The 23,603-nt window shown below is 38.6% G+C and overlaps 1 protein-coding gene across 14 annotated transcripts in view; it reads right to left on the reverse strand.

Annotated features, from left to right (window-relative positions):
* ELF1 (E74 like ETS transcription factor 1) overlaps positions 1-23,603 on the reverse strand; it is a 125,718-nt gene that overhangs the window by 13,621 nt on the left and 88,494 nt on the right. For 10 of the 14 annotated variants that reach the window (XM_055245365.2, XM_063619050.1, XM_055245364.2 and 7 more), the window contains 3 exons: positions 9,017-9,197; positions 4,512-4,619; positions 2,989-3,156 (listed from right to left, as the gene is read on the reverse strand). In XM_055245365.2, the coding sequence (XP_055101340.2) occupies positions 2,989-3,156; positions 4,512-4,619; positions 9,017-9,197 (457 nt within the window). The remainder of the gene's footprint in view (positions 1-2,988; positions 3,157-4,511; positions 4,620-9,016; positions 9,198-23,603) is intronic. The other 4 variants (XM_063619053.1, XM_063619056.1, XM_063619055.1 and 1 more) reach the window with 1 other exon arrangement.

The following is a 23,603-nucleotide window of genomic DNA, read 5'->3' on the forward strand; positions in this document are numbered from 1 at the left end:
GAAGAGAGGTCTTTGGTGTTCTGCATTTTTACCAACAATGCATTTAGGCCTAGATTTATTGTAGCTGAACTACTTAGGATTCACAATGCTGAGGATTAATGTGATTCTGGAAAATTCTTAGTCACTATCTCTTGAATATTGTCTCTTCCTCACTTTTTATATTCTCTGTTTCTGGAACTTTGATTAAACATGTAGACCTTTTCATTTAATTCTCCATGTCTGTAACTCATATTTTTTAATCCACACTAAATCTACTGGAGTTTACTAATTCTTTCTTAAGCAGTGACTAGTCTATGTTTTTTTTTTTAAAAAAAAAAAAAAAGATACACAAATGTTCTTAGCAGCATTATTTGCAGTTGCCCCAAACTGGAAACAACCCAAATCCCATTAACTGCTGACTGGGTAAACAAATACTACATATTTAAGAAAAATTTTTACATAAATGGCCAGGCAGGGTGGCTCATCCTTGTAATCCCAGCACTTGGGAGGTCGAGGCGGTGGATCACTTGAGGTCAGGAGTTCAAGACCAGCCTGGCCAACATGGTGAAACCTCGTCTCTACTAAAAATACAAAAATTAGCCAGGTGTGGTGGCACATGCCTTTAATCCCAGCTACCTGGGAGGCAGAGGCAGGAGAATCACCTGAACCCAAGAGGTGGAGGATGCAGTGAGTTGAGATCAGCCATTTATGTACAAATTTTTCTATAAACATAGTTAATCCCGGGCCTGTAATAACCTGGGTTTACAACTAGATTTTAAACTACCACTAACATTAGGAATTGCCAGCCAAGTAATTAACACAGATGTAGCCCCAGGACTGTAATAACTGTGCGGCACCAGGCAGAAGCTCTTATAGAATTGCTCAGGTGGGTTATACATTCAACCTAGGCCATACGAGATTTCCTCAGATAAAGCCCTGTTGAAGGTGAACTCACATTTTGGTATCACAGAATACATGAGGAAGACACTTTCTGAGTGAGAAGCAGCAGACTAGGAAACCCTAGGATTAGTTCTCTAAGAATCACACATAACAGAATTATTAAATAGAAACTTTACATAGTATGATTAGAGTTTTTAAAGCAAAAGAACAAAAAACATGGTCAAAGAATAAGGCTATTAAAAAAGACTAGGTGGGAACTTCCTCTTCTAGTCAAGATGGAATAACAGAACATGGATTTATCTTCCCACCTGAAACAATTAAAAACACAGAAAAAAAGGTATGAAACAATGGTACTGAAGAAATTGGACATCGGTCAACAAAAGCCAGTGATCCCTGAGAGACAGGAAATAAATGAGGCAAGGCCTATGATTGCCCCACCTTAATACATGGAGAAAAAATTTTTTGGAAAGCAGTTTGTGTTTCTGAAAAATATTTAATGTACACTTAACATGTGATCTAGCCATTCCACTACAAAGTATTTACCCAAAAGATATTAAACCAGAATTTCTCCACTCAGAGGCCTGGCTGAATGGGACCCAAGCTTCCTTGACATCCGTCTGTGCCAGTGGGTGGATTTCTTTCCCCCAAGAGGGTATATCCCTTCAAGGGTCCCAGTTACATGCTGAGGTCTCTGTCCGATACCCCATCTTGCGTAGCCCAAGACCTAAGCTTCCGCCTCAACATGGGCAATAAAACCAGAGCCCCTTGGCATATCCTTCTCAGCCTTCTGAGCTGCTGCAGTGTCGGCTCATGTTCACTATTTTTATTTTCCTCTTCATTTTTGGCTCTTGGAATTTCCCTGACTTTCACATGAACTTAGGTTACTGGGTGGGTGGTGATGCTATTAACCAAGACATTATACTAAAATACTAAGCAAGCATGAATAGAATCAGAAGGCAATAAAATGGAAAAGGTGTCTGATTTTAGAATGCAAGTGTGGTCCTAATTGGCAAAAAGTTAAAAATTCCCATTCAACACATCCTAACATACTTCTCTTCAGTTACTTACCTGCTGATTTCCAACCCACTGTATTTTTCCAACTGGAGTCTTATACTGGAATCACCGGTACAGACTGGAGGCTTTAAAACAATAACCCCTGGGAAGGAAGCTGACTAGCCCTTACCCAAGGATAAAAGGCTTTAGATAAAAATTTGAGGCTTTAAAAAGTTGGAAAATCCCTTTTCTGTAAGATAGACCAAACATTTTAAAAGTATAAAATAATTTAATTATTATCATTATTTTTTTGAGATGGAGTTTCACTCTTGTTGCCCAGGCTAGAGTGCAATGTTGTGGTCTCAGCTCACTGCAACCTCCACCTCCTGGGTTCAAGTGATTCTCCTGCCTCAGCTTCCCAAGTAGCTGGGATTACAGGCACCTGTCATCATGCCTGGCTAATTTTCGTATTTTTAGTAGAGATGGGGCTTCACCTTATTGGCCAGGCTGGTCTCAAACTCCTGACCTCAGGTTATCCACCCACCTCCACCTCCCAAAGTGCTGGGATTAAAGGCATGAGCCACCGCACCTGGCCCAATACTTTAATTTTTTAAAAGAAATGATTCTACTATGAAGAAATACCTCTTTTTCTTATTTATTTATTTTTATTTTATTTTATTTCTTAGAGATAGGGTCTCACTCTGTTGCCCAGGCTGGAGTGCAGTGGCATGATCTTAGCTCGCTGACACCTGTAACTCCTGAGCTCAAGGGATCCTCCACCTTGGCCTCCCAAGTATCTAGGACTACAGGTGCCTACTGTGCCCAGCTAATTCTTTAAAATTTTTTGTAGAGATGAGGTCTTGCTTTGTTGCCCAGGCTGGTCTCAAACTCCTGGCCTCAAGCAATCTTCCTGCCTTGGCCTCCTAAAGTGCTGGGATTACAGGCATGAATCTCCGTGCCTGGCCAAGAAATACCTCGCAATTTCTATTTTGTGCCTTCAATGTTTTTCTTACATAAGTTTTAACTGCAGTAGGAAAGAACTATGTAGAATAAAAATGATATCTAGATTTCACATCAAGACTTGACTATGTGCCCTAAACAAAGTAACCCACCTACCTTTTTTCCTCTTAGGCTGTTCTGGTGATGAGGCTCCCGGTGAGTCTGTGTATTTTCCTTGCACCTGCTGTGTTTCCATCACTTCAGGAATCCCATCTAATGTGACGGACACATGGGTGACTGGGGCAACAACCATGTCATCTTCAGGTGAACTAAATATATTATTATCTAATGAAAATAAAATCAACTAATTATAGTCCACTGTGTATTATAAGTTAAAAAAAAGATTGATAAAATTTCTTGTTTCTATTATGACTAGAAGATTAAAGTAGAAATAAAATCTTGAAATCTATTCCTGCTTTTAATTTCCCCTTCCCAAAATCAAATACCCTAAACCAGTCCAGGCACGGCGAGCTATTTCAATGTCTTTCTTACTTGACTTCTATCATCAGTCTGTCTCATCTCTCCTCTTGATTATTCACATTGCTGTGAGAGTTATTTTCTGAAACCTAAGTCTGACCTGACCATAAAATTAGGGGAATAAAAAACAAAACTGACCTATCTTTCCATAGTTCATAGGAAAACAAAAAAACAAACAAACAAAAATCACAACCCATCTCTATAGCATGCCTTACAAAGTTTCTGTAATCTAGTTCCAAACCTACCTTTCCAATCTCATTTCCCACCCACCATGAAGCTTACACTTCAACCACACCAAAACATCTTGATCTCAAAGATTTCATTCATTTTTTTTTTTAAACAGATCTGTGTCTTGTATCTTTAACTCCATTCCCTCCAGCTTGAATGACCTTTCATGTCTCTTCTACCTATTAAAAGCTTGTCATTTACAGCCCAGGTCAGAATACTCCTTCAATGAAGCCAGTCTCTGATATTCTCAGCTAGAATACCCACTGCTACTAGAGCAATTTGCTATCACTCTTGTGGTCTTTATTCTTGGCTTTGTAGTTATTTACATAAGTAACTGTCTTCAAAATTAAACTGTAAGCTTGAGGAAAGGAACAATATCTGCTCATTTGTATCTCATGTTATTGCCTAATTATTGCTGCTGTGAATATAGCAAATATTCAATAAATATTTTGGACTGATTTAGTAATAAGTTACTTTATGAATTTGATTGCTTGTCAGAAAAGCCCAAAGGAGAACATGAATTTTAAAGCAGATCAATAATGTGGCAGTGAATTTTATGCCATGATGTGTCAGTAAAATTTTCAATAGATTGTTGCCTATTTGCTGATAAATAACTACAGAGATGACTAAATTATAATCATTTGGGCCCTTGATACCCTAATACTCTCATCAATATGTTAAGAGAAGAAATTCTGCATGATCTTCTATTTGGTCAGTAATAAATTACATTTTTTTGTTCCCAAAGGCTTCATTCTCAAATTAAAATGTCACCTTTAACTCAACATTTTTGCAAAGGAACCTCAGTTCCTACTATACCTTAAAATGTGATTGTAACAAAAAATATATAACATCATTTCTAATCTCTTGATTTTACTAATAAAGAAAGATGGCAAGAGTAATTCAACAAAGTTACATAAACAATCATAACCACTCACTTATTCGTTTTTCATCCAGCATAGAGCCAGGAGAATCCATATTGAGGAGTGCCTCAGCAGCCTCAATAGTTTCAATTGTTTCATCCCCGTCATGACAAGAAGCTTCAACTGTAACACATTTAAAGAGAAAATTAAATTAGCTATAAGACATCTGTTACTCTGAAAGTCATACACCACTTATTTCTAAAACCAGAATACATCATTTAATATTTTAGTTTATATACATATAAACTATAAACACATAAAATCATACCAAACCTGGCCGGTGCAGTGGCTCATTCCTGTAATCCCGCACTTTGGGAGGCCGAGGCAAGCAGATTGCTTGAGGTCAGGAGTCTGAGACTGGCCAACACGGAGAAACCCCGTTTCTACTAAAAATACAAAAAATTAGCTGGGCACGGTGGCACGCACCTATAGTCCCAGCTACTCAGGAGAGTGAGATAGGAGAATTGCTTGAACCTAGAAGGTGGAGGTTTCAGTGAGCTGAGACTAAACCACTGCACTCCAGCCTGGGTGACAGAGTGAGACTCCATCTTGAAAAAAAACCAAAAACTATTACATTAAAAAAATCAGTATTTCCTTAATATTAAATAGCCAACCAGCATTCAAACGTTCAATTGTGTTAAAAAATCATAAATGGTGGCGGTGCAAGGAAAGACAAGACAGTTTTTTGCTTAAATCAAATTAAGTCTGCATATTGCAATTGACTGATACATTTCTTAACTTTCTTAACATTTCTGAGTTGCCATTCATCGGTCTAGCTTTTTTTACTTTGCAATTTATTTGTTGAAGAAATCAAGCTGTTTATTCATGTAGAATTTCCCATAGTTTGGATTTTGCCAACTATATTCCTATCGTGTAGCTTAACATGTTTTTCTATACCCCCTCTGAGTTGTCATATCTGGAGGCTTGATGAAATTCAACTTTAATTTTTTTTGGCAAGACTAAAAAAAATTTATGTATTTTGATGACAGCTCAAAATCTAATCTAATCTAAGCCTCAAATTTCATAAAATCATTAAATCTTTTTGGTTTTGCTTTTATTTATTTATTTTTTTTGAGACAAGGTCTTACCCTGTCTCCCAGGCTAGAGTGCAGTGGCTCAATTATAGCTCACTGCAACCATAAACTCCTAGGCTCAAGCAATCCTACCACCTCAGCCTCCTGAGTAGACAGGACTACTACAGGCTCAGGCCACCATGCCCAGCTAATTTTTAAAATTTTTTGTAGAGACAGGGTCCTGCTATGTTGCTCACTGGCCTTGAATTCCTGGGCTCAAGTGATCCTCCCTCCTTGGCCTCCCAAAGTTCTGGGATTACAGGTGTGAGCCGCTGCATCTGTTCAAATATTTTTATTATGAAAATTTTAAACAAAATAAAAATTGTGGAGTATAGTATATATAATGAATCCCCATGTGCCCATTCCCAGCTTCAACTATTATCACCAAATGGCCAATCTTCTTTCATCCATACCCCACTCACTGCCCTCAAGTCTTTACCCTCTGTACAGGATTATTTTGAAGGAATCTAAGATACCATATTTTATCTCTAAATACTTTAGCATGTATATCTGAAAGATGTCTAACACAATACTACTATCATATCTTAAATATACTAACAATAATTCTTGTTTTTTTTTTGAGACAAAGTTTCAATCTTATTGCCAGGCTGGAGTGCAATGGTGTGGTCTTGGCTCACCGCAACCTCTGCCTCCCAGATTCAAGCGATTCTCCTGCCTCAGCCTCTCAAGTAGCTGGGATTACAGACATGTGCCACCATGCCCGACTAATTCTGTATTTTCAGTAGAGACGGGATTTCTCCACGTTGGTCAGGCTGGTCTTGAACTCCCGACCTCAGGTGATCTGCCCGCCTCAGCCTCCCAAAGTGCTGGGATTACAGGTGTCAGCCACCGCGTCCGGCCCACAGTAATTCTTTAATATCATCTATTATAGGCTGAATGGTATCCCCCAAAATTCTATGTTGACATGCTAACCCCCAGTACCTCAGAATGTCTTTAAAGAGATAACTGAGTTAAAATGAGGTTATTAGTGTAGGCCCTAATCCAATATGGTTAGTGTCCCTCTAAGATGAACTATGAACACAGGCAGGTACAAAACGGAAGACCATGTGAAGACACTGGAAGACAGTCACCTATAAGTCCAGAAAGAAGCCTCTGAAGGAATTAACCCTACCAATACCTTGATCTCAGACTTCTAGTTTCCAGAACTGTGAGAAAATAAATTTCTCATTTGAGCCACCTAGCCTGTGGTACTTTCTTATGGCAGTCTTAGCAAACTAACACATCATCTGAAGTGCTACCTAACACTTGTAAGAACAAAAATGCCCTATCCTTATCTCTTTCTTCCCCAGAGCTTCTCAAAGGCTCCCTGTCATCCCCACTGTGGAATAACGAAGATTACAAGGTTCTTCCCTTTTTCATGACATTGCTCAGAAAAGGATGGACGAGTTAAACAAAGCTTTGGTAAGTTGGGAGGTAAGGGAAAGGGAAGAAAAAACACAACAGAGAATCTGGTTTTCAAGATCTGGCTTGCCTTCTAGACCCATTCCACATCAGTTCTATTTTCTAGGAAACAGCCTGTCTACATCTTGTCATCTGCTGTCTTCAGGTCTAAATGCAAGGGAGTGACGCACTGAAGGAAAGAAGCAGTTCCTTCTCCTAATGATCCAATACCTGCTTTCCTAGATTCAATTTCCTCTCTGAGGACTAATGCCTTCCCTGATGACTAGAACTAGGAAGAAACACTCCTTCTGGAAAGACATTGGTCCTCAACTTAAAAAGACTGTAGCCTTACCCTAAGGCTTTAAAAGTTACATCAGAATACACTGCTAAACCCCCACTAACTACAAGCCCAGATACATGCATAGTGGTGTTTATTCTGTTACACAAACAGATCAGACAGCAATGAATAGAAACTTCTAACGTGATTAGTCCAATTCCCTTACTGGTAAGGGAAAAGTAACTCTAGATTCAACAAAAAACTTTTATTGGTTTGTTCTGAACAAAAAAATGTAAATACATGCAAAAAATGCTTTGTTAAAAAAAAAGGGAGTGATATGATTTGTCCCCGCCCAAATCTCATGTTGAATTGTAAACCCCAATGTTGGAGGAGGGGCCTGGTGGGAGGTGACTGGATCATGGAGATGGATTTTCCCCTTGCTGTTCATGTGACAGTGAATGAGTTCTTATGAGATCTGGTGGTTTGAAAGTGTGCAGCACCCCCTACCACCCTGCCTTCTGTTCCTCCTGCTCCAGCCACGTAGGATGTGCCTGCTTCCCCTTCGTCTTCCACCATGATTGTGAGTTTCCTGAGGTCTCCCCAGCCATGCTTCCTGTACAGCCTGCAGAACCATGAGCCAATTAATTGTAAGTATTACCCAGTCTCAGGTAGTTCTTTATAGCAATGTGAGAAGTGAATAAAACAGAGGACAACACAAAGATGAGGTATTGACAACCAATGTTAACAGTGGGGTCTCTCCCCTACCAGATGGATACAGTCATTCTACCTTTCCCCTGATTTAAAACGTTATTGTATCATATGTTAACTTCCTAAATAATCAGAACCCGCCTTTAGACTTACTATTCAGTTCTAAGGCATTGTGCTACATGCTAAGGTAAAGCTGAGAACAAGGCAGCCCCAGTACTTGCCACTATGAAATCTACAGATATACCTCATCGTGCCTATTTCTGATAAACTTTCTTTTATGAATAAAGATGCAAATATTTGCTTCCAAACAGTTTTCTCAAATATCCACAACATCCCTGGCCAAGATATATGAATGTAAATGAACAAAAAGAGAAAGCATATACCAATTTCTAACTGATGAAAGTATTATTACTACAATCTCACATTTATGTAGCCTAATCTTCAAGTTTAAAATATCTTACTAGTTCTGACTGAACCAGAAAAGAAATCTATAAATCCCAGGACCTTATCATACATTTGGGTCATTTTGCTTCCTGTGGCAGTGGTAAGAAAACAACATTCCTCTCTCTTTCCCTACAAAACAACTCATTCTGTTCACAGGAATATGGAGGAAGGCATATAAGAAAGTACTCAGTGAGCTGGGTGGGGTGGTGCATGACTGTTGTCCCAGTTACTCAGGAGGCCAAGGCAGGAGGATCACTTGAGCCCAGGAGTCCAAGTCTAGGCTGGGCAATACACTAAGACCCCAACTCTTAAAAAAAAAAAAAATGCTCAGTGAAGACTTGATGAATTGAGTAGGTTTGGTTCTTTTTACATGCCTCTTATTTTGTCACATTCATCTCAATATATTTAGGAAAGGAGAAATGGGAGATGACAAAACAGTACTAAATCCAGCAGATGAAACAGAAAATGTAATTTTCTTCTCCATGTAGGGCTCTAGCTTCTGAAGGTAATACAGTTTATAACCAAGTTAGGGGCGTTTTATGCCCTACATCCTCAGGATTAGGACACTGCCTAAAGCTGTGCTGCAGCAAGGTCCTGCGGGATGGAGACACACGCACCTGTAAGGGTGATGTCATCATCATCATCGTCTATGATTTCTTCTTCAGCAACATCCAGTGAACTCTCAGTAATCATGTCATTGGGCTCTTCCACACAGGCTAGACCGGCATAACTATTGAGAATATCAGCACCAGGAACATGTTCCACAATTACGGCAGGAAAAATAGCTGGATCACCAAGCTGGGAAGGGTTAGGGAGAGGAAAATGAAAACAAAGGATTAACACAGTTTTACTTTTGTTAAATACTGCTCAAAACTATTTTATACTAGCCATCAATTTAATTTTTAGATCATCAGGCTGTGTCTCTATAATCTTTCTAGGCATTAGGGAATTTGTATCTATTAAAACTGAATAATGGCATTAAAATTTAAAAATGAAGGCCGGGTGCAGTGACTCACGCCTGTAATCCCAGCACTCTGGGAGGCCGAGGCGGGCAGATCACGAGGGTCAGGAGATCAAGACCATCCTGGCTAACACGGTGAAACCCCATCTCTACTAAAAATACAAAAATTAGCTGGGCACGGTGGCACGCACCTGTAGTCCCAGCTACTAGGGAGGCTGAGGCAGGAGAATCACTTGAACCTGGGAGGTGGAGGTTGCAGTGAGCCGAGATTGCACCACTGCACTCCAGCCTGGGTGACAGAGTGAGGCTCCATCTCAAAAAATAAATAAATAAATAAATAATAAGAGATCATTAATGCATAAGCATGAACCAAGAAGTGACATACAAATAAAATGTTAATTAAATAAAATCTCAAAAGTTTTTTTGGCAAAACAAAAAAATCTGTGAGCTTAATATTACACTGTGGCTTGGCACAAAGGCCATGTTTTAACAACAGCTTTTGACTTAAGTGGGAAAATTAACTCTCATTTTCTATTATTGTTCTGTTCAAGTATGGCTATATTAAGAGTATAAATTATTACTCCTAATGTCTAGTTATAATATCACAGAATTTTAGAATGGAAAGGACCCATACAATTTAATGTAAGTCAGCTACCTCATTTTATAGATGAGGAAACTGACCCAGAGAGGGTTTTTAACAACCTACTAAAAACTCAGTTAATTAGTGGCAAAGCTCATTAAGCTACTACTTCCTTTATCATTTTGAGATAACCGCAGACTTATAAAAGTTGCAAAAACAGCACAAATAATTCCCATACAACCTTCACCCATATTCCCTCAGTTCTAACATTTAACCACATCTATTTATCATTCTCTACCTATATTGCTTTCTGATGTGTTTGAAAGTGTTAGACATACTGCTTCTTAACTCTACTTTGTGTTAATTTCCTAAATATAAAAATACTATCTAATATAAAGACAGCATAATTATCAAAACTAGGAAAATAACATTAATACAGTACTATTATCTAATCTTTAGACATTATCCAAATTTCTAATTGTCCCACTAATGTCCTTTTAAAAAGTTAAAAAAAAATCTGTTTTGGTTATAGGTTTCCTTTAGTAAATATCATGTTTCTTAATAATTCCTTTAACCTGGAACAATTTCTTTTCCTTTAATCTCAGAAGTTCTTTGATCTTTGTCTTTCACAATCTTGACACTTTTGAAGAGTACAGGTCATCTGTTTTATAGAATGTCTACCAATTTGGATTTGTATATTTCCTTATGATTAGATTCAGTTTGCATTTTTGGTAGAATACCAAAGAAATAATGTTATGTTCTTTCAAATATATCATGTCAGGGGGTCCAAAATACCTATTTCTCCCCCCATTGCTGGGGATACTAATTTTCAATATATATTTATATTCATATTATTGAGACAGGGTCTTGCTCTGTTGCCCAGGCTGGACTCAAACTCCTGGGTTCAAGTGATCCTCCCAACTCTGCCTCCCAAATAGCTGGGACTACAAGTGCATGCCTCCATGCCTGGATTAATTTTGATTCCTTAGTTAAGGTAGTATCTACCAGGTTTCTTTATTATCAAGTTACTAATAAGTATCTTGTGGGAAGATAACTCAAAACTATGTAAATTTTATGTTTCTTAACTAAACACTTCTCTATAAAGAATCTTCTCTTTTTTTTTTTGAGATGGAGTCTCGCTTTGCCGCCCAAGCTAGAGTGCCGTGGGGCGATCTTGGCTCACTGCAACCTCTGCCTCCCAGGTTCAAGCTATCTTCTTAAATGTAAGAAAAAGTTCCTGCTCATAGATAATAATGCCAGGCACCTTGCTATTTTCCTTAAGTTAAGTCTGCTATATTCAAAATATGATTTATGGTTTCATTACAACTAAGCAGCCTCAATCTTTTAAAATTAATGTTTACAGAACTACACACTGAGGTTAGACATTACTTCTGTCATAATAATTTAATTACCTAAATTAAATATGTATCATAGGTGCTAAACAGATAATATCCTTGCCTTCAAGAATGCTATGTTCTCTGAAATTTATGGTTAATAATCCTAAAACACATTTGGATCGTTTTATTTCAAAATGTTTCTTCCTGTTTCAGAAAAGAGGAAGCTAGCTAGAAAGGTAACCAGCTCTTCAAATAGTAAAACAAATTTTAAAACAGAAACTAGGAGGCTCAAAAATTATACTATAGAAGCCAGGCATGGTGGCATGTGCCTGTAGTCCCAGCTACCTGGAAGGCTGAAACAGGAGGATGGTTTGAGCCCAGGAATTCAAGGCTGTACTGTGCTACAATCCCATCTGTGAATACCTACTGTACTTTAGCCTGGGCAACATAGCAAAACCCTGTCACTGAAAAAAAAAAAAAGAAAGAAAAAAAATTATACTGTAACTCACACAAATACACTTCACACACCTTAAAGAAAATATATAAAATGTCCAAAGCAAAGTGTAGCTAGCCTTCCCTTTTCCTTTTTTGACAGGTAAATTGTAGACATGCAATCCCACCTAGCATGAACATGGACTTGTTAAAACACTTTTCCTTTTCTTCTCTTCTAAAAGCTCAATTAAGCTCCTGGTCTTCTAACAAGGCTTAGTCCACAGTTAAGCACTTTTATGCTGCAAAAACCCCATGTACAAGGTAGAAACAGAGCTCATCACTTCATCCACTGATAAGTCAGTGACAGGCATGTAAGATGCAATTCACAGAAGCAGTTCTCACCCAAATGAAACCGAAGTATTCCTCCCTATCCAAATCTATTTGGCTCCTGTAGCTTGGGTAGAGTGTGCTAATGTGTACATAACAAGGGATACTTCCAAATTTTTGAATCTACACAGTTCTTGAGTTTTGGTTAACCACAGATACTTGTTACTACTTTATTCCTTGCCCTGTTCTACTCACCAGTAGTTACTCTATTCTCCAGAATTCTCCATTATAATCAATGTCACTTCTACCACAGTGCCCTTCCCAGAGGCAATCACTGCTACCAATTTCTTTGTTCCATAACAGACAGTAAATGTACAGTCAGGCATACTCTAAATTGCTTTAAATAATCATAATTAAATTCAGTTTAAATTTAACAATTTTTAAACTAATAAGAAAAATTTCAAACACACAAACGTCAAGAGAAAAAAATGTTTCCTTTGAAGCAAAAGGTTTATTAAGAATGAAAAGTAGTTTTGAAGTCTTTGGGATTAAAAAAAGAGAGTGGCCAGGCGTGGTGGCTCATGTCTGCAATCCCAGCACTTTGGGAGGGCGAGGCGAGTGGATCACTTGAGGTCAGGAGTTTCAGACCAGCCTGGCCAACACGGGGGAAAAAATACAAAAAATGAGCCAGTCATGGTGACGGGCACCTACAATCCCAGCTACTTAGAAGGGTGAGGCAGGGGAATGGCTTGAACCTGGAGGTGGAGGTTGCAGTGAACCAAGGTTGCACCACTGCACTCTGGCCTGGGTGAAGAAGACTGTCTCAAAAAAAAAAAAAAAGAATGAAAAGAGACCCACGGTTCTGTGATTTAGAAGGCAGCAACATGTAGCAGAAAAGAAAAACTGGGAACCAGGAGACCTAGGATCTTCTCCAACCCTGATTTCATGACCTTATTTTCTGAACCTTTAAATGAATGAAGAGCACCAGTTGATCCTACAGGCCCTTCCAGGTTTTGCTTTGTTAATATTTTGAATTCATGGATTCTATGGTCTGAGCTTATAATATTTCACGAGAAGAGATTATTCGCTCTTATGCATTAAAATGGGAGAGGAATAGCATGCACTGTGGCCACATAGCTGCTGCCATTGCTATTAACCAACATTTTTTAGTACTTAATATGCACGAGACATTTTTTTTTTTTTTTTTTTTTTTTTTTTTTGAGACAGAGTCTTGCTGTCGCCCAGGCTGGAGTGCACTGGCGCGATCTCGGCTCACTGCAGGCTCCGCCCCCTGGGGTTCACGCCATTCTCCTGCCTCAGCCTCCCGAGTAGCTGGGACTACAGGCGCCCACCACCTCGCCCGGCTAATTTTTTGTATTTTTAGTAGAGACGGGGTTTCTCCATGTTAGCCAGGATGGTCTCGATCTCCTGACCTCGTGATCCGCCCGCCTCGGCCTCCCAAAGTGCTGGGATTACAGGCGTGAGCCACCGCACCCGGCCTGCACGAGACATTTTGCACGTTGCTTTATGCGAATTATCACTCTATTTAATCATCACAAAATGCAATGATGGAGACACACTGGACTATCCATTTTACACATGAGAAAACAGAGGCAAGGGAAATAATCTACTCCAAGTCATAAACCTAACTTAAACAGACTCCAAGGTCCATGTCCTTTACTTATACACTATTGTAGTCAGCTTTACACATGGTAGATTTGTTCTGCTGGCATATTTACTTGGCTCTGTTTAGAAAACCAGAATAATTAAGGAGCTGTGTTTTGAGGTGGAGGTATGAGTTTCGATATTATTTCCAAGGCTTCACCAATCAGAGTCTCTAACAAAATTTCTCATGGGAATAGCCAGTTCCTCTTGGTCAGCAGGGCACTTCCCAGGATCATTCCTAATTTAGTCCTACAGCCTTCTCCTTCTGAGGTACTTGCTTTTATCATGAAAGGCATGGTCCATTCTTTTCTAGTCCACTGACATGGGATGTATATTCAAAGTTGTTCATCTCTAGTTTCCCCGGGATGCTATTAATCCATATATAAGAAAGAGACCAACTTCAGATTTTCATAAGAATATGAATAGTTAGGTGCCAGGCACAGTGGCTCACGCCTGTAATCCCAGCACTTTGGGAGGCCAAGGCGGGCGGATCACAAGGTCAAGAGATCGAGACCATCCTGGCCAACATAGTAAAACCCTGCCTCTACTAAAAATACAAAAATTAGCTGGGTGTGGTGGCATGAGCCTATAGTCCCAGCTACTCGGGAGGATGAGGCAGGAGAATCACTTAACCCAGGAGGCGGAGGTTGCAGTGAGCCAAGATCGCACCACTGCATTCCAGTTTGGGTGACAGAGCGAGACTCCATCTCAAAAAGAAAAAAAAAAGAATGAATAGTCAGGTAAGAGGCTTGAATATGTATATACAAAATACATTTAGGAAACACCTCTCAGGTGACTAGAAAGACTCTTCCCACTCTACTACCATAAATAGAAAAAAAATGCTCCTGAAACTCCAGCTGCTGATCTGGACTCATGATAAACTGCTTTGTAAACTGGATTGACTAGTAACTGGCTAAAGTATGAGTCAAGAACCTAAGAACTCTAGAACCACACATTCTACAATTCCTTCTAGAGAACTAGTTCCCTACCTTTTAAAGAAATAGTAAAATTTCAAACGCTGAATTTTCCTAGGTTTAGATTTTCAAAACAAATAAAATATCGGGACTTATATTAGTTTGCTACGGCTGCTGCAACAAAGTACTACAAACTGGGTCCCTTAGCAGAAATTTATTCTCTCACAGTTCTGGAGGCTAAAAGTCTGAAATCAAGGTGTTGGCAAGGCTGGTTCCATTTGCAGACTGTGGGGGAAGGATCTGTTCCAGGCCTCTCTCTTTGACTTATAGGTGGCTGGTCTTCATGTTTACATGGGCTCTGTGTCCAAATCCAACTCCACTCACACCCCCCCGACTTTTTTTTAATTGGGACAGGATGGAGTGCAGTGGCGTGATCTCAGCTCTCCCTCTGTCGCCTAGGCTGGAGTGCAGTGGTGCAATCTCAGCTCACCATAACCTCTGCCTCCCGGGCTCAAGCGATCCTCTCACCTCAGCCTCCCAAGTAGCTGTGACTACAGGCATGCACCATCACGCCTGGCTCATTTTTGGATCTTTTGCACAGATGGGGTTTCTCCACGTTCCCCAGGCTGGTCTTGTCCTGAGCTCAAGGGATCCTCCCAACTCGGCCTCCCAAAGTGTTGGGATGACAGGTGTGAGCCACCGCACCCAGCCCAAATTTCCTCTTCCACACACCAGGTAGTGGAGTAAGGGCTCCTCTCTACTGTAGTGTAACTTGTTTACTAATTACATCTGCCATGACCCTATTTCCAACAACCAAATAAGGTTACACTCTGAGGTACTAGAGGTTGGAACTTCGATATATGAATTGGTGTGTGGGTGTGCAAACAGGCACAATTCAACCAATAATAGGACTTAATTTAATTTAGTTTTAAGTCTATCATTTAACAATTTGTTCCCTCTGCCCGAAATAACTTGTATAAACTAGTCTTTTCATTGTTTCTAAGTTGAGATTGGATATTACTCTTCAGGTTTCTTTGCTAAAGATCATCAAATCTTACCCACCTCAGTTTTTTCCACACCATTTCAAACAGACCCTTTCCCAAGATTTATTTAAAAGATGGGCTTCAGGAAGATAGCAGATATTCATAAAATAGCCACACTCCTAATAGTAAGCAATAAGATGTTACCTACTTTTAAGAAATGAAGGTGTTGGCCGGGCGCAGTGGCTCACGCCTGTAATCCCAGCACTTTGGGAGGCCGAAGCGGGTGGATCACCTGAGGTCAGGAGTTTGAGACCAGCCTGGCCAACATGAAGAAACCCCATCTCTACTAAAAAATAAAAAAAATTAGCTGGGTGTGGTGGTGTGCACCTGTAACCCTAGCTACTCAGGAGCCTGAGGCATGAGAAGCTTGAACCTGGTAGGCAGAGGCTGCAATGAGCCGAGATTATGCCACTGCACTCCAGCCTGGGTGATAGAACAAGACTTCATCTCAAAGAAAAAAAAAAAAAGAAATGAAGGTTTCAATGCTTCTTTGATGCCTTAACAAAAATATTACATTCCACTTGACTGGCTGCTACTTTAAAAAATGACCTTCCAAACCTTCCAAACACTTCTAAAAACTCTCATCATTTAAATAATTAGATTAAGCATCTTTTCTATCTTTTATTTGCATCATGAAATCTAATTAAATTCTACTGGTGCTTATCAATTTTCGCTGTACAGTGGGAAACATTTAAGAATATCAATATTTGACCCCACATAGGATAAAATAAATCAGACTATCTGGGGGTGTGACCAGAGCCTAATATTAAAGCTCCCCAGGTGGGTCCAATTTGCATCCAGGCTTCAGGACCACTGCTCTGAAGAATGACAACATTCAAAACTGCATTCCCTAAGTTGAGTCAGCTCTAATTATTCTTGCCAAGATCTGGGATATTAGTAATTCAAACAACTACATTTTTATATTATTAGATCTTTTGCTATTTGTCACTTGCAGATTATTTTCCCCTTTGGTTTTTCAACAGAACCAAAATAAACCACAAACCAGGGGGACAAGAAAGGGAAGATCTCCTGGAATTAGAGTTTCCAAAGATTCAATATCTAGAAGCAAATTACTGCAGTGATAAAGTAATTTTCAATTGTTTCATAACTTTCTTGAAGGTCTTAACAGCTCCAAAGAGATTTCCCCTTTCTATTAATTATAGATAAATTTAGGATATATGTTGAAAGCAAATTTTCAGCAAACATTTTTGCAGCAATAATAAAATTCAAACCAAGTTTTAGCAGAAGAGAGTCACAGTTCCCCAAATTTCAACATTGTCCACGACATAGTTTCCACTTGTGGTTGATAACATATGTGGCAATACCATCAAGTTAAAAAGAGAAGGAAAGTGACCAATGTAAGCAGGACAATATGTGACTCCCCTAACTAGACTTGCTTGTTCCACATACCACAATCCAAGGTCCTATGTGGATATTTCAGAAACCATGAATCATTATTCCAACTTTATTAATAATTTTGTTCATCAGGTTTTTGGGTATCAAAATGCACAAGAACTTTCATATAAATTGTTTACCAAGTTTCTCTAATAGCAGAACTCAATCTGGTATATGGTGATTGTGAAACATCCTGTCAAAATCCTCTCTAAAATAGCTTAAAATGAAATACCTACGAAATATTTTCCCAAAACAAAAAGCAAGTTAAATTTAGTCTTTAGCATTTTTCCAAAGCAGACACTACTTTTTAAAGACAGGTGCAAAACGAATACACCTTCGAGTAGTACACGCAATGTCTTTGCATCAAGGCAAGAAAACACCTAGAGGGGTCTGGTGCCTTACTCCTCCCACAGTCTTCAATAGCTCCCCTGACTCCAAAGCCTCTCCAATAAGCACACAAATTAAACACTGCACTTGCTATGAAAACACATCTTTGAGACAAATCCCTGTGCCCAGCCTTCAAATCAGACTGAGGCCCCAAAGCCTTATCCTATGAAGACACTGCTTTGAGGACTTCTGAATTATTCTTGAAATCACTTCCTTTTACATTTGATTTAAAAAACAAAAACCCAGCACCTCACTCTATTACAACACGATCTGACAATACTTTACCATGCAGCAAATGCACTACATACACACATGGTGAACAGGGTGTAACAGTAAAAACTCAGGTTCTTATTTAGGTAGGACTCCACCATGGCCTGGGTATTTGAACTCATGCAAGTTATCCAGCCTCTCTAAGCTTTAGTTTCTACGTCTATCCAAAATAAGAATAATAGTATCTTCTAGAATTGTTGTAAGAATAATGTGTAAATAAATCATTTGTGATAATGCATGGCACACAGTAAGCAATAAATAAAATGTTTTGATGATTAAAACCCTTCAACATTTGATACAGATAGAAATAAACTCTCTCAAAAACTGACTTACTACAATCTCACATGGACAGGCATGGCTTTGTTTTTATTTTTTTGAGACAGGGTCTTGCTCTGTCGCCTCGCTGGAGTGCAGTGGCGTGATCAGAGCTCACTGCATCTGTGAACTCCTGGGCTCATGTAATCCTCCTGCCTCAGCCTCCCAAGTAGCTGGGACTATAGGTGTGTGCCACCATGTCTGGCTAATTTTTTTTTTTTTTTTTTTTTTTGTAGAGATGAGGTCTCTCTGTGTTGCCCAGGCTGGTCACAAACTCCTAGGCTCAAGCAATCCTCTCCTGCCTCGGCCTCCCAAAGTGCTGGGATTATAGGTGTGAGCCACCATGCCTTGTCCTTTTCGTTTATTAATTATTTTTTGCTTTATTTATTATTTCTTTTGCTTTCTTTAACCTTTAAGCTTTGTTGGGATTTGATTTTGTTTTATTTTTAATGAGAATAGTCTTTTCAAAACATAGGTGAACAAACCTTAACCATCCACACTTATCAACATTTAGCTTCAACTAAAAGCAAATGTTGATACATACGTGTGTTCACTTTGTGAAAATTCATAAACTGCATGCTTATTACTGATGTACATTTTTGTATTAATGCTACACTTCAATAAGAAGTTTAAAAGGCAGAGGTCCATCTGATGGGAGAAACAAAACTTCAAAACATCTTCAAAATACTATGATGGTATTCCTTCATTACCTCATATAAACCATGATAAAATTAAAGGAAATCTCTACACACAGTACATCTACATGGATAAACACACACAAAAAATTAGGGTGACTGGTGAACAAAGTGAAAAGTTGAAATCCTTTCAACAAATCCCCATGGCACATTTTTAATAATTATCTTTGGGAATAAATAATACAGAACATATTTATATTCCAAGAGTATGAAACATCATTGCTTCCTTTCCATACAGTGCCCCTCCTCAATGGCTTCCACTATTTCTAAATTCCAAAGTGTATTTTAAAAGATTTCAGGAATTGATGTATTACACAAAGCAAGCTAGGATTGTGCAATAGATCTCCAAAGCCCAGTACAAAGTTTTCTGTGAAGAATTCTTCATAGCCAAATTCTCCACATACTTTAAAAAAATATGTCACCAAAACAGCTCCAAATATTTCTGTTGATTAACTCAAGCTCCCTGTAAACACTTTCTATATTCTTTTTTTTTTTTCAGACAGGGTCTTGCTCTGTTGCCCAGGCTGGAGTACAGTGGCACAATCACAGCTCATTGCAGCCTTGACCTCCGGGGCTCAAGCAATCTTTCCACCTCAGTGACATGAATAGCTGGGAGAACAGGCATGTGCCACCACACCCAGCTAATTTTTGTGTTTTTTGTAGAGATGGGATTTCGTCATGTTGCCCAGGCTGGTCTCAAACTCCTGGGCTTAAGCAATCCATCCGCCTCAGCCTCCCAAAGGGCTGGGATTACAAACATGAGCCACTGCGCCCAGGGTCCTATTCTTTATTGTAAAATAAAAAGTAGTTTTAGCAACCAGGCAGAAAAGTTTATGTAGTTGTAGTACCCACTGCTCAACACATTGGTCTAAATTATAAGAACATCATAGTTTTACTGACTACAGGTATAGTACATGAGTCTAGTTCTTAAAAATGTAATACATAAATGTATTTAGGAAAAAGTTAAAAATCGCACTAATCCTAGATATAATCAGTATAAAACACAATTTACTTAATAGTCTTCCATATTCTCATTTTCCGTTATGGTTCTTTTTCTCTCTTATACCCTAGCATAATGGTTAAGAGTTTGGGCTCTCTCAGGTCAGTCAATTTCAATACAAGTGGCACTTTACAGTTGTGTGTTTCTGGGTAACATGCATTCCTTCAACTTCTTTGAGATTCCTCATTATACATGTTTTCCTTGCTTGTAAAATGGGGATAACAAGGGTTGTCACACCATACAGCCTTTTAAAGATGAAACATAAAATGCATATCACATGCAGGGCCTGGCAAGGGTAAGAGACAATAAATGTTCATTAATTATTAAACACATCAATTTTTAGATTAGCCTAGTGTTTTATATGTGTGTATGCACATTCTGCCAGGATTTGGTATCAGTGTTACATCAGTTTTGTAAAAATGAATTAGGAAACTCTCTCTGAACTGAAACTGTTTAAATTAGTTCATTAAATTTTCAAGACAGGGTCTCTGTCAGTGAGACTCCTGGCTAGAGTGCACAATCATGGTTCACTGTAGCCTCTACCTCCTAGGCTTGAGATCCTCCCACTTCCACTTCCCAAGCAGCTGAGATCAGAGGTACAGGCTGCCACATCATGCTAATTTTAAAATTTTTTTGTAGAGATAGAGTCTTATTATGTTGCCCGGGCTGGTAAAGTTGAAAATAACTCACTCACGAAACTATCTGGGCCTATTGGTTTTGTGCATGTGGGGATTGTTCCCTGGCAATTTCCTCAGTTTCTTTCATTGTTACTGGCACATTTTCAAAGAAAAAAACATCTACATTATTACCATTCCAAAAACTTAAAATGTTTCAATGCATTAGCTCAAATGATATATCAAATCCTTATACTGTTCTGCATTATCCCATCATCCCTTAAAATATAAACAAGCAAATCAAGTATCGTCAAGATTAATGAGGAAATTAACGAACAGCTAAAAGACAAATTATCCTCTAGTTGATACTCTAAAAGAGTGTTAGTAAATCAGAACTGGAATCTAGACTTATTTAGTAATTCAGCTAGGTTACTTTGAACAGTAATTACCCTGAATGCCTTTGTAACCCTACCCTACAAATCTATCATAGGTGAAAGATTCTAATACAGGTCTCCTAGTTACTTAGTAATAAATTCAAGATAACATTATACTATAGAAAATGGGAAGAATACGATCTCTATCATACAATGACTTGTAAGAATCCAAGTGTAAACAGAAAAGACTGTAAACTACAAAGAGCTGTACAAGATGTTAGGCAGTGTTATCTTTACATTGTATTCAAGACTAAGGCAAGTAATGTTTTCTTGGCACAGAGGTTAACATCCAAAGATGCTGCTTTGGATGTTAATCTTCGTGCCAAGTATGTTTGGATGTTAACCTCCGTGCCAAGAAAACATACTTGTCTCTATTAGCCTCCTCACACTTCCCAATGGCGTTTGTTCTCTAATATCCTTATTTTTATCGATTATGTACCTGCTATAAATGTCACATAAATAAACATGTGGTTTAATTAAGGGGAAAAAAGAATTCAAGTGTCTGGTCATTTTACTTTCAACTAAAAAAACTCACTACAGCGCTGTGTAAAAAGTGTTCTCCAGTCTCTGTCTTTGGGAGTCTTTCAATATAATAAACTATAAAATAGAATACAGTGGTACCCCTAAACGTAGTGATGACGGAAGCAGCTACTATGTTAAGGACGTCATATGGCTTTATCCACTTAATCCCCACAACAACACCAGGCTATATATTATTGACACTTACTAGTCAACCAGCCAGGAAAAGCTGAAATCTGAACCCAGGCAATCTGACTCTAGAGTCCACAAGTTTAACCACTACCAGTACAAGATCCTATAGATAAACTACTTAGAATTTATTACTAAGTCATAATGAAAGTCTCATCTCAATTAATGCTTGGAGAAAAAATGTATATTATATATAGATTGATAGTTATCTTCTAAATGATCACTGTATTAGACCTACAGCTGAAACAAGTTTGTTTTATTTTTCTTTTTTTTGAGACAGGGTCTCACTCTGTCACCCAGGCTACAGTACAGGGGCAAGATCACAACTCACTGCAGCCCCCACCTCCCAGGCTCAAGTGATCTTCCCACCTCAGCCTCTTGAGTAGATAGGACCACAGGCAGGCGCCACAACACCCGGCTATTTTTTTTTTTTTAAACAGAAATGGCGTCTCCCTATGTTGCCCAGGCTAGTCTCAAACTCCTGGGCTCAAGCGATCTTTCCGCCTTGGCTTCCCAGAGTGTTGTGATTGCAGGATGAGCCACTGCGTCTGGCCAGTATTTGAGGGTTTCTGAAAAAATCCTGGCTTCTCTCTTGCACAGCACCATCAAAAACATAAAGGTCTACGTAAAATGGTCTTTTCTCCAGAATTCCCCAAGATAACGCTTGAAATTCCATTGCAAACCCTTGTGGAGTTGTTTTTTAACAAAGTCTAATCCTAGTGTAACTGTGTCATGACAATTGGCTTTCTTTAGTCTTTTCCTAGATTTTTCTTTTTGTAGCCAGGATAAATTACAATTTGGCCATACATCTCAAAAAGTAAGAGTCAATGAGAATGATCTGTTTTCTTATTGGAATGCCCACATTAAAAGCTTAGTAGTATTGGTGGGTTGTGTATGTGTGGGTATATGTAAACAGAATCAGTTATGAGGTAAACAAACAGGTAGATTTTTTTTTTTGGGGGGGGGGGATACAGTAAATTTTAACCAGATTTAAATGTTTACTTTACTTACAAACTAAGTAGATTAATAAACATCAGAGTAGTCACTACCAGACTGGTAAGTGTTTTAAACATACAGATTCCATATAACTCAAAGAATTTTAAAAAATCATAAAGGGGCAATTTCTGCTACGAAAAGATGGACTTTGACAAGAATCTTATACAATATGTACACAGCAAAGAATAAAATGAGGTAAGGCATCCTTGAATATAGGCAGTTTAGCTACAATAGAGCCTCTCCCAGAATGGAAAATTCATGCTACCTGCTCATAGGTATGGGAGAAATTAGTGGTACTCCAAAAAAACTGAACAACGCCAGGGCAAACTATGTCGAAACAAATGTTAAAGGAAAATGCTCCCTTACAGCGTAAGTCTACCAGATTTTTAAAATCCCGAGTCACAAGTTTATTGGCTTCTTCTAGAATCAAGCCAGCCATTCTGGATTATCAAAGGAAAAATGTGACAACAGAACAAAACAAAACAACCTGAATGAATTTGTGTAACTGGTATGCAAGTCACAAAAATCACTTTCATCACCTCACTTACCCAGTTGGATAATAGAGATTATCCAGTGTAAGACAAGAGCTATTAAAGCTTTTTCTTGATTTATCTCAGGTCATTAATATGAGGACTGTGGGACCAACAGCAATTGCTACATTTATTGACAGCTTCCATGTGCCATGCTATAGGTAAATGCATTGCATAAACATTTAATGCTCATAACCTTGGGAGGTAATTCTGTTATTTTTTGTGAAAGAAATAAAGCTCAATGATATGTAAAAACTTGTCTGAAGTTACACAGCTAGAGCCAGGCTCCCAAATTGATGTTTTTTTAATGCCATATCACACAGACTCTTGATTGACAAACATCAGTTTTCATGATTAAATGTTATGTCAAAATTGTAGGCAGTGGACTGAACACACACTAATCAATCACTGTTTAAAAAATCATCTCCCACCTAAGCCTTTAAATAATACATTATTTCCGAATGTCTGCATTGAGGTAGGAAAGGGGAGGGAGGAGATTAGAGATAGCTGGGCTTCCCAGTAGCTCCTTTCCAACATAAGAATGGAAGTTTGTTCTAAATGTTCTTGTTTTTATTTTGCATATGCCACAAAATAAAGTAGA

This window comes from Symphalangus syndactylus, chromosome 15 (genome assembly GCF_028878055.3).
Source record: "Symphalangus syndactylus isolate Jambi chromosome 15, NHGRI_mSymSyn1-v2.1_pri, whole genome shotgun sequence".
In the NCBI taxonomy this organism is placed as follows: domain Eukaryota; kingdom Metazoa; phylum Chordata; class Mammalia; order Primates; family Hylobatidae; genus Symphalangus; species Symphalangus syndactylus.